Below are 12150 nucleotides of genomic sequence, written 5' to 3'. Positions count from 1 at the left end.
AATTCTACTCTTGCTGAGTAAATACTAGCCTGGAGTTGGTGAGAGAAGGCTGGAGTTTGAGTTGATTTTCCTCAACTCTCGCAAAGATTTGAACCTCTCTGGCAGGCTCAGGATTCAGATGACTGGTTTGGAGTCACCTAAACCAATCCAGTGTGCCATGGGTCCAGTGTCAATGAGAATACACCCAAAGTTCTTGCCACATAAGACTGATTCAGAGCCAAAGCTGTAGGTTTTAAATACAGTTGAGTTAGTCAATCATGTTAGGACATGATGACTGTTTTAGACCAACTGTTCTTGACCTATTGTTCCTGTAACTGATATGTTTTGTTTCTGGGTGTCAGGCACCCAGATTCTGTGGTGGCCATTAGGAAACCAGAAGATGAGACATTCACTTTGGATTCTAAATAATTCTATTAATGCAGAGGCATTCACAGCCAATAGCACATCCACCTTTGCCATACACTGCAAATTGTATCTCTTGAACTCCATCATGTCACCAAGTTCTCTTTGGAGGAGAGGAACTTTTGACATTTACCAAGAGGTGGGTTTATAAAATAGGATATGTACTTTTTGTATTTGTTTGCCAGGCTTTCTTATTTTTGGCATGAAACTTCTTTGTGCTGCAAACTCTTAAAATCCTAAAGAAGCAGTAAGGCATTGACCATGTTAATTTCATTTAACACACACTGAGCACTCGGACCTAAAATATACCCAAAGTAGTCCTAAGGAAAATCTGGCTCCAAAGCTTAAAGAATACCAAGAAGCTTGCCTGAGGTAATGTACTAAATCCTGTCTGCTCCTCCTCCCAACCCCCCTACATTTTGGTAAACTTTTGGGGGGTTTGCTTTTGAAAGGGCACTTGTTTTAGGCAAAAGAGACAAGTTGGTCTGAGGGCTTAATCAGGAAGAGACCAGGATAACTAAGATAGCCTGAGGAATAGTTGGAAACCAATAAAAATTTTGCAGACCTTTTGAAAATTTCTTCCAGGAACTTTTTAACCTGGGCTAACTGGTTTCTTTTAAAGGTTCATCATAAGAAACAGCCTGTTAGAAGCACTATGCTGTGGAGTAAAGTTTTTTCTAGAAATTAATAAATTGAAATATCCCATGGGAGATTCTCTCCTGCTGAGCGTTAGTTACTCTTAGAGGCATAGAAACTCATTGCAGATGTTTCCCGCCTAAGCCTGCCCTGAAATACATAACACCAGGAACCACAGTTTCTCGGCAGAAGAATTAGACATGCAGAAGGCTATTCAAGCACTTTAGCCTGGATGTTTATATTCAAGGATTAGATTTTGTTTGGACATGTTTAGAATATTATGAAAGGCAGGAATTGACGATCAACTCTAATTTTTAGAAAAGAGAGAGATTACAATGCTATTTAAGTCCATAAGAGTAATCTCAATCACAGGGAAAATTTAGAATGTGACTCAAGTTTGAACAGGACTATATAATTTGGGTTTGACAAAATAAAAACAACCTGGTTAGTAGAGCCATAGCATGATCATCCACATTTTCAAAGTATGAAAACTTGGCAAGGACAGTCCAAGCACTTAGAAAAAAAAAATTTTAACCTTTTCATGTAGCTGAGAATTAAAGGCAAAGGAAATGTGTGTTATGATACACAGATATGTACTTTGCCAGTGCTCCGTCAGTTCTTACAGGATATCTAAAATCCAGATTACTCCCCCTCTTTGCTCTGATTCCAGCCTCTAATCTCTAAATTCTGTGGCATTTAAAATACATTTTCTTGGATGTGGAGGCTTAGTAAATTTTAAACAATGGTCTTTTACTGGGAAAGGGAAAAGTAATATTTTGTCTTCCTGTTCTCTACAAATGCTTTGTGGCTCCTTTGGTGCTGGCTTCATGCACTCCCATCACAAGGCAATCAGAGGGTAAATGGCTATGTTTTGTGTCTCATGTTCCACCCTTTCAATTTCTCTAACTATATTAAAATAGAAATTAAAAGCATAGATAAGAGCAATGAAAATACTAATTCATTTACCATGTGCTAGTCTCACCTAGTGCTTCTACTTCAATATTGTATTTATGAAATATATTCTTTTTCAATTCATACACTTTTAAAAAATAATTTGAGATGAATGATATGAATTTTTCTTGTATTACCGAATGTACTCTTGTCCACCTGTACTTGAAGAAATACCAGTAGCTAGACATTCCATTAGGAGACACATATGCAGTTCCAGGCTGTACTGTTGAAACAGGAGGAAAGAGGGAATTTGTGCCAGAATTGTCCACCTAACAATTGCTTGAATTTCCCTAACTTCCCTATAAATCACTTCCTTGCCTTTAGAGTAAGGTGTTTTTGTTTTGCTGTGGACTGTTGAGTTACAACAGTTCTGTCAGGTCCTAAGTGCATTGACTTCTCTAAAATCTAGATCATTATATGGTCTGCCATATTGATGGTTTTTGATGACTCAGAAATGCAAAGAATCGTTTTAGCTCCAATTTAGAAAGCTTTTAGCTTTTATCCTTATTGTTTTACCCTATTATTTGGCAAAACAGTGGAAATCAGGCATTTCTCATTCCCAAGATTAAAAATTTCAGGAAACCAGTTTTCTATAGAAAGGTCCCTCGAACAAATACCTTGATCTCCTCCTAGTTGGTTTTAGTATTGCATTGTTAAGGTCACACCTCACAAATCCTATGGATGGCTAAAATATTGCACGACATGGAGAGAAGCTAAACTGAAACTATTTTTTCTATGCAACTCCAGTTTAAAGTAGACTTATGAAAAAGAAAGGTGTCTTGCATAGCTTACTTCCATTATTACCTTCTCTAGCTGTTTATTATTAATGTATCCTAAATGTGCACAGTTAATCCACCCTGTGATGATCCAAATATAAGCATGTTAGCATCACATTTTTAGGGAGAATATAATTTCTTAGCTGGGATATACTTCCAAGGATATGTTCTATAATTTCATGTTTGATGTGTGCATCCCATTGATAAAATGCCATATCATTTACATAGAACAGCTAATTACTAAAGTTATAAACATGATCCATCTCTTAGATATAAGCCTCTCTATCCATAGAGAAAATTTTGCTGCTTATGATCCTCCCTTGGACTAATCATTGTGAAATTACCATTATGCTCTGACATTTAACCCTCCCTGAGTAATGTGTATTTCTTTTCTTTTCTTGCACCATGTTTTTCCTCACAGTCTCAGATTACTAAATAAAAATGAGACAAGTGGACTGCCTCAATGTCATTTTCTCTGCCCAATTGTTTTCAAGATATTTTATTACCCACTTCCTCTTAGTGTTCTAGAAGCAATAAACTCATTACAAATATCAAGTATAAAACAAGGAAGCATGCCATCTACATCCCTTTTCATGTTCAGACCATTTTACATAAACTAACTTCTTTTCTCTACCTTAATGGGAGGTAGGTGGTAAGTATTAATGTCCCTTTATGGCCAAGGGAACTGAGGGAACATTTAGATGTCAATGAATAATCCATTCCAATGAAAGCTTTGCTTGATATTTGGGAGAATTTGCTGCTGTTTTTGTGAATATGGTAATTGAACAAATAGTCTTTTCAATTTAAGATACATGTTAAAATGTATAATTAGTAAGGAGATGTCACTTCAAATGTGCCAACAACATAGTCTCAATTGCTGATCAGAATTTATTGCATGGTTTCTTTGGGGTAATTTTCCATCTTCTTAGGAAGGTCATATATGGTACAAGGTCACATATGTATAAAATATTGTATATTGATCTTTCAAACTTGAAATTCAGGAGAATAAGAAAGTTTAAAGACCATTTGTTTTGGGGACTCTTCATGGAATTTTGTATTGCTTATCCTAAATGGTATATTTATGATATAATTACATCCTTATTTCATGAAAACTTTGATAAACCCTATTTGGGAATCATTGATTTTCTTCTAGTGGAAATATGAGTAAGACTTTAAAAAAAAAAAAAGACAGATGTGACTATGTTAACCATGTGATGCCTAACCAGTTGTTAACACAACAGGGGAGACATCTAATTGTCTATCTTGCCGCCAGTTTCTCTCCTTACAACTGCAGCTAGATATTTAGAAGCTCATTTTTTTTTTAATGGAAATGAATGAATATAGTATTTCTTTTTCCTGGACAATTGCTGACTCTAGATTCCTCTGTGGAATATTTTACTCTAAAAACTCTTTGTAGATGACTCTCCTTTTGCAAAGGCAAAGCAGAAATTAATTACCCATTAACCGAGTAATCACATTGGCATCATCCACAGTATCTCTGGGGCAAAATACATTGCTTTTTTTCACTCCACTCCCATTAGGAATACCTATTCTACATGCATGCAGAATGAAAAAGAATCATGGGCACATGACAGTATTTTCAGCATCACCCAACACTGCTGGCCGCTGCCAGCAATCATCTTTGCATATAAAGTACACACATACACAGTAAATTTGGGGGGAGCAGGTTGTTGTTTTTATAAATTGAACGATATAAATTATATGTTTGAGTGCAGGTATTCAATACTAATTAAGCTTCAAAGTTCTGTGGATAGTTTAATTACTTTGACAGCCTTTTAAATATAAAACCATCATTAAAAAATATGTATTTGTCTACCCATGTGACTATTTATTCACTCAGTAGTCACAGAGACTTCAGGCTGCAAACATGTGTTGAATGTGCCCCTTCACCCAAATGGATTCTGTGTCTGCTGTGTTTGATATTCATCCACCATATTCTCATTCAAACTGAAAATTTTAAAAAGGTGTTCCCATCCATGTGATAGAGTTGTTTGTGTCTGTTTGTCACCACCTTTTCCCTTCCCCACAGAAAAAAAAAAAAAAATTGAGATTAGAATATGACATCTTCAACCTTTCGGTGGCTTCCAAACCAAGGGTATGATCAAACCAATGTTCGGCTGACTGACAGAAAAGGCATCAGTGATTGAAAACAGAATCTCAATTTTGGCAGCTTGGGGCTACAACACTTCGCCCTCCCTCCCAAGCCCTTGAAAACTCCCATCCCAGGGATTCTTTCCCAACCTTCCTTCAAAGATAATGGTATCTTTGAAGTGACTGTTTCATGTAAGTGATTTGGGCTCACACCCACCAGAGGCTGGTCTTCTGTCTTCTCTCCAGGGTGCACTAATACTGTTGATGCTTGACAGGGTGGCGAGTGTGCTAAGTGAACCCGGCCAGCAAAACCTCCTCATTCAACAGCCACTGGGGAGGAAGAGGGGGCTGAGGCAGGTAAGCAGACCTGGCAGGGTCGGGAGAGTCATCCTAGGACATGGAACCTCTGCTCAATCTTTAATGCCCATGTATATTCAGATTATAGTTTGCCTTCTCCCCACCCAAAATAAGCAGAACGCAGCAACTTTAAAATGTGGGAAGCGCTTGGATATACTGAGAGTGTTTGGCTTCTCTTTTAGCTCTGAATCTTCTTATTGGCAAAGCGGAATACTTAGTAAAATAAGGGGGTCTATATTGCTATCTGTTCCCTATCCAGGAACTTTCTTTTACAGCCAAACTTACTGACCAAGGAGTATTTGTTATAAAGTTGATTTAAGGTCTCTTTCTCTGTGTAGAGGAATAGACACGATTGTCCTTTCTTCCTCATTTCAAGATTAATGATTCAAAACTGAAAGTAAAGATCACCTTTACAAAATTCTTAGGTGAGACTCCTTTACAATAAGCTCCAAATAAATGCGCCTTTGCACTGTTATTTGATGGGAACTTCCCAGCATAGATTTGGACAACCGGACACTTTCCCAGCATCTGAGGCTTTTTCCTCAACCTCCTCTTGAGAGTTAGCATATGTTGAATTACAATTTTTAGATGAACAAAGCCTGATTGGTAAGCAATAATTATTAGTTTTGTATCCTAAAGCTCACTGAAATTCTTACACTGGTTATTTTAAATTATGTTAATTAATGTTCTTAGGATAAATAAAGGAGTAATAATTGGGAGATAGAATTGGTTAAAGGGGATGCCAGCATCAAATAATTGTAGTTAAATACTGCAGAAAGAAGTCTATTTTATCAGCGACAAATATAAGGGATAAACCATAAAACCCGCAAAGAAAGGAATAAAGCATAGTCAGAATCCTCTGAGCCCTGTGTTTCCCCCCAGGGAGCTGGACCCATACTGCCAGCTTTATTCTGCCTGTTCTCTTTAGCTAAGACGGCCTCTGTTATCACGCCAGAAGACTCAGACTGAACCCAAAAACCGCCATGGGGCTCGGCTGTCAACTACTCGCAGAAGCATTCAACCCAAAATGAAACCATCTGGTGAGGCCTCTGGTGTCCCTTCTGACGGTACCATTGACACGGTGTCATGCAACTCAGCTGGGAAGGCCTGCAGAGACTGAGCTCATGCAGATAAGCACACCTTTGGGAAGGCACTAGGGAAATGGAGGCAGTGTCCCGGAAAACCTTTAGTGCCTTTTTAAAATTCTCACCTCTGCCAACCCCCATCCCTACCCCCATGAACCTAGGGAAATAGAAGAGTCCAAAGTAAACCACAAATGCTGAGACTTGACTGTTGAAGTTTATGTTCTTTACCCAAGCCAGGAACTGGGACTGTTATGTCTTAGTGAATACAAAGAAATGTGATAATAGGGACTTTTAAGTCCTGTTGGCAGTTGTTATGAGTGATGACCAACTTCACCAAATCCTTTATGCAAATTTTGGTTTAAAGTCAGTTATGTAAAATGATTTTTATACCCAAGTCCTACTCTTTATAAGAAGGTGAAATTGAAACATGCATGTAATAGTCAAATATGCTCTCAATTATTAATAAACCAGTAGTGTCTTTATTCAGAAAAGCCAGGAGACACTGGTTAAAGCTACCTATTAGGCACTGACAACATATTTTCACCCTTTTACTGCTTTACTTTTGACCAACAGCGGATCAGAAACGATCTGTGACATTCATTGAAGCTCAGCCAGAGCCAGCAGCTGCCCCAACAGAAACACTTCCTGCCCCAGGCCAGCCACAGGGCTGCAGTCCAGCCCCATCTAGGAGACCAGAAGGAATGGACAAACCAGTCCTTACGTCTTCCCCTGCAATTATTGTTGCCGATCTTCACAGCCTGTCTCCCAAGCAGGTGAGGGTGCTAGAGAAACAGGCCAGGCTTGCTCCCAGCATACTTAGGTCTGGGAACCACTTGGATATGCAAATTTATTGCACATAATTTGAGTCTATGTCTATAACATTTTGTTAGCCAGCCAGACAATGGTCCTGTCATCATGAACAAGAAAATTTATATAAAGTATATGCCAGGAATACATCAGTAGATTCTTAAGAAGGAATGAGAAGTCTTGGTATTCTTTATGAAAAAACTTAGAGAAAATATTTCACAGCTAAAATAACCGTTGAAAACCGGTATATATATGTAATACATAGTTGAAAGATAGTTCAATTAAAAAAACTAAAGTTCAGATGAAATCTTTATTTTTATTGAGGTATGTACAGTAAAATGCACAGATTATAGTGTGCAGGTTGATTAGTCCTGACTAATCAAAACTATGCTCATGTAACCATCACCCAGTTCAAGATATCAAACAGATTAAGCTCTCTATATGCCATAAGAGGAACCTTCTGTTCTGATCTTTTACCTCACTGTTTTGATATTTTTCTTATTTTGATATTTCTTCTTTTGATTTTTATAAATGAATTCCCATGGCCTGCATTCTTCTTGTGTGGTAATTAAAGAAAGCTAAGGGGCAATATGACTACATGTGTTTGTAAAACCTTTAATGGTTAAAAAGCATTGTAACACCGTTTATCCATTTTATTTGCACGGTCTATAAGGCAACAAATTCTGCTCATTCTACAGGTTAGAAAACAAAGGCTTAAAAAGTTGGAAGGGCCTGTATAAGCTCTCACACATACCAAAGGCTAGAACTGGGAATAAGCTGTGATTCCTTGTTCAGTTTCGGCTAGACAACAACAGTTTTGGTGCTCTTCCCTGGTGCCTATCCTGCCTTTCCGTGATGTATGATCCTTTTTCTCATAGAGTGAGATTCTCCCCAGCGAAGAAGGAGAAAAGAAGGAGGACGCAGAAGTACAAGGTGCTGCAGCACACAGCCCTCTCTCTGCTCAGCTCTCAGACACTGATGACTTCACAGGCCTCGAGACGTCCATTCTCCTACAGCATGGAGACACTGTCCTTCACATCAGCGAAGAAAACGGCATGGAGAACCCCCTGCTGTCCAGCCAGTTCGCTTTCATTCCCACTGAGCTGGGGGAGACTGATGTAGACCTAGATGAGTCTCATGTTTAATTCTGTATCTTGCAACATTTGCCAGTGTAGACAGCATGTAGAAGGGATCACTTTGAATACTTTTGCTTGGAAAAGAAAAAAAAACAGCACTTTAATGTCCAACAGGTGACACAAATCTCAGTAGATTTTGCTGCTGATGCACATACTGTTCATAAACATCTTTTAAAAATCAATGGCTAACATGATGTGGTTGGGTGAAGACCATAAAGACCAGGGAGAAATACAGGGAAAGAGCCATTTTACTGCACAATGTTTATGATTCAAGAAGCCTTGAGCAGTTAAAAATGTATACTATTACAGAGCTGCTTCCTAGGAATATTAACAAATAATATGTTCCAATTAGCGAATGCAATTTTTTGAGGTTACTCACATCATACATCTCATGCAAATGTTTATTTTTATAGTTTTAAAAATAACTAAATCAGGTGGCTGTACAAGTAACCATTTACATTAAAATGAGGAAATTTTAGTTTGAGGAGGCTAGACAGAATATAAACCTGCAGCCATTTTGATCAACTATATACTTTTAGAAGAAGAAAAATAAAACTATTTTTAGAGCTGTGGACTTTTCAATATTTATTTTTCAACCATCATTTTCACTGCAGGTTGTAAATCAAAATGCTAATGCCATAAGATCATTCCATTTCATAATTAATCACAGTAGATAGAAAATATTCTAAAAATTATCAGATATAATTCTGAATTAAGGAGAACCTAAATAGCCTATATTATAAGAACTAAATGTAAATATGATAGCTAGAAAGAGATGTTATTCCTAATACTAGCCCTGACTAGTTCAACTGCCAAGATTAGGAGATATTGGAAAATGTTATTATTTTTCTTTACAGTATCCTGTGCCTGCCCTTAAGGGCATATTTTCAGATATTAAGGTTATGGTTGTTAGAATTGGTTCAATGAAATAACTTTTTCTCAGTGTTAACATATTCTTATGATCCTTTAGACATCTGAGTTTATGAGGAAAAAAAGGTAAAGTGAGCAACCTCTTCATAGATATAGTCAGCTTGTGTACTTTAATTTGAGGATCAAGAAAAGTACAAAATTTAGAAGGCTTGTAAGGCCATATCTGGTGGGTGATTGATCCTATATTGGGCTTGGCATCATATATTTCAAAATTGAATTTCAAAATCTTAACAGTTTACATTATAAAACTATTACCTAACTACTAAGCATATAGAAACTCATATACATACCTAAATTGGTATGGTGGTGTGTGTGTGTGTGTGTGTGTGTGTGTGTGTGTGTGTGTGTGTTTTCTAGTCCTCCAGATTTTGATCATATTGTAATGAATTTAAAATCATATCTTGTATGCTTAAACTTGGACTAGGTTGGCTATGATAAGTATATGTATATATAGAGAGAGGAGACCTACTAAACCCATTCAAATCACAAAGGAAAGTTATTTTTCTGTTAGAATTGCTTATTAAATAGGCATTATTTATATTGTGATTTATGCTTCCCAATATAATTTGGGGTTTTGGTCCCATTTACTAAGAGAATGAAAGATATCTGTGAGTTAATGGACAAATCTAAAATTTTCAAACCTAAAACTTCAGAATATAGAGGTGGTAAATGGCCTCTTTTATGTTTTACAATATTTTCAGAACATTTACACTTAATGCTGAAATATACATATAAGTGGTTTTATGATTCTTTCTAAGCTGATGTATTTTGCTTGTTAAAAATTATGCTGCTCAATTAGTGTTAGAGGCCTTATGTTTGGTGACTACATGTCTGAGCTATATGAGTCTCTCTATATGTGTGCACTTTGTTCTAGTTTCTTGATTGTTGATTCAAATTCTCTATGTATAATTGTATCAAATATTTAAAAAGTAAAGGGATCAAAGAAGATGGTTATATATCCTATAAGAATCCTAAATACCTATATATATATTTTAAAGGTATTGGGTTGTTTTGAACATGATTATGCTGGCCTGTCTGCCTTTTAGCCTGACTCCTTCACTCTAGTGTCATGGAAATCTGTTGGAAACTTTTTCAATAAGCTAAGTATTGTTGTACCTTGCAAAAAAGCCTCCACTCTGAGAAACACAGCCTTACAGAGTGGGAATGTTTCATACTGGGACTACTGAGATTTTGCTGATGTGTGCATCTGTTTCATTTAAGGTGCCCTTGAATGTAATGTGTTCAATGTTTATGTATAATCGATAAAATATCTCTATGTATGTGCATAAGATTGTCACAAGATGTATTCTCAGGAATACTGTTACCTGGAGTTTGAAAGATTGGAAGGTGAAGATTAGAAAAAAGTTCAAGATAATTAACAATTTTTTTGTAACACAACACGATGTACAAAATATTGAGTAGACCAAAAATCATTACATATGATATAGTATTGATAATACTAGATCATTTCTTAAGCTATAGTGCTTAGTGATACTTATCTTGTTCAAAGGAAAATTGAAACAGACATCTACTTCTCATGTATAAAAAATTGGATTCAGCCAAGAAGTTGCTTCTTCTGAAATTAACTTTTAAGAGACCTTGGAATAAACAAATATCATCCATGGTAGTGGGAGTAGATTTATACTACTCAGATTCAGTTAGGGCAGTTCAAATGCTGGATACAGCACTTTCTACAGCAAAACATTTTACTTTCTTTTCAGTGTTTGCTGCTTTCTGTAATTCTATTAGATAAGTTATTTGATTAGGAAATCAAGTTACTGAATGCACTGAGACAAGGCTCTGAGAGCTATAGTGTCAAAAGGCATCAATGGGCATGGCAGTGCTGGGGGAAAGAAATCTGTGGTGTTTGGGAGTCTGGTTAGTGTCTGTTGCATGGGCTAGGGGTACCTGGTTTGCTATTTCAAGCCCCAAAGAGTACCTTAGACAGGTGACCACCTCCCTCCTTTAGCATCTTAACCTTTAGTCAATGAAGAACATTCTCCGCTCTGCTGTCTGGCTCCAACAGTTATCTAAGATGAAAATAGGGTATGTATAGAGGCCAACAGGGAAGAAAGAGTTATAAATAGAATTATAGTCCAAAACACAAATTAAATACCCTTCCTCAAGATATACAGGATACTTTAATAGTCTCTGGAATTTGCTGCTGTCACAGAGTCATGATGTTACCCTGTGACCTCACACTTCCAATTCTATGGCCCTGTCTTGGCAGTGAATATAAGGTCCCGCTTCCTCATTTACTTGAGTGGGTCTCAACTGCAGCATTTCAGTAACAAAGTCTGGCTTGACACTCAGGAGAATAAAACCAAGTTAAGGGCAGAATGTACTTGGAAAAGCTTAAGACAAATTTACTTATATTATTTTAGGATCATTTAGAATTACAGATCAATGTACCTCCATAATTTTCAATAGTCACTGTGACTGCAGGATAAAAATCCTTTATTAGCCATTTTATAGATAAAAACACAAGATTCATTACACAGCCTACTTCCCTCAGATGACTATGAAGTCTGTTATGAATACCGAATGACCAAAGAGCATGAAAAAAATGCATATGAATAAATACTGAACGTTTATGAAAGATATTAAGACATCTGTGTTTGAATATGCACATGTAATAAAATAAATCTAAAAATAAGATCCCTGATTGTTTCATTTCTGATTCCTCAATATAGGAAATATGTTAACCCATTCAGGAAAGTGTTCATTTTGGATCTCTGGGGAGTGCCTTGATGTCTCTTTTAAACCCCCAAAGTTAAACCTGAGGTCACCCTCCAACTAGCCGCTTTCAATTCCTCCCTCCACACTGCTGAGCTCCATTCTACTCATACTGTACACCCCTAACGTTCAAGATAAAGCCTGGCCTTACCGGGAGGCCGGTACTCCCACTGACTTCTCTGCCCAGGTTTTGACCTGCTGGAATGACTGGAAGATTTCCCA

General features: G+C 37.0%; 1 protein-coding gene across 17 annotated transcripts in view; it reads left to right on the top strand.

Moving 5' to 3' along the window:
- UNC80 (unc-80 homolog, NALCN channel complex subunit) overlaps positions 1-11848 on the top strand; it is a 244565-nt gene extending 232717 nt beyond the window's left edge. For 16 of the 17 annotated variants that reach the window (XM_036926837.2, XM_036926834.2, XM_036926833.2 and 13 more), the window contains 4 exons: positions 5153-5234; positions 6163-6274; positions 6893-7092; positions 8005-11848. In XM_036926837.2, coding sequence (XP_036782732.2) covers positions 5153-5234; positions 6163-6274; positions 6893-7092; positions 8005-8271 — 661 coding nt within the window. In that variant the 3' untranslated portion in view covers positions 8272-11848. Of the gene's footprint in view, positions 1-5123; positions 5235-6162; positions 6275-6892; positions 7093-8004 lie in introns of those variants that run through there. The other variant, XM_057503599.1, reaches the window with a different exon arrangement.
- The last annotated feature ends 302 nt before the right edge of the window (positions 11849-12150 follow it).

The sequence above is a fragment of the Manis pentadactyla genome, chromosome 6 (genome assembly GCF_030020395.1).
Source record: "Manis pentadactyla isolate mManPen7 chromosome 6, mManPen7.hap1, whole genome shotgun sequence".
Lineage (NCBI taxonomy): Eukaryota > Metazoa > Chordata > Mammalia > Pholidota > Manidae > Manis > Manis pentadactyla.
The sequence above is the reverse complement of the archived record's forward strand: the minus strand, read 5'-3'. Positions and strand labels throughout refer to the sequence as shown.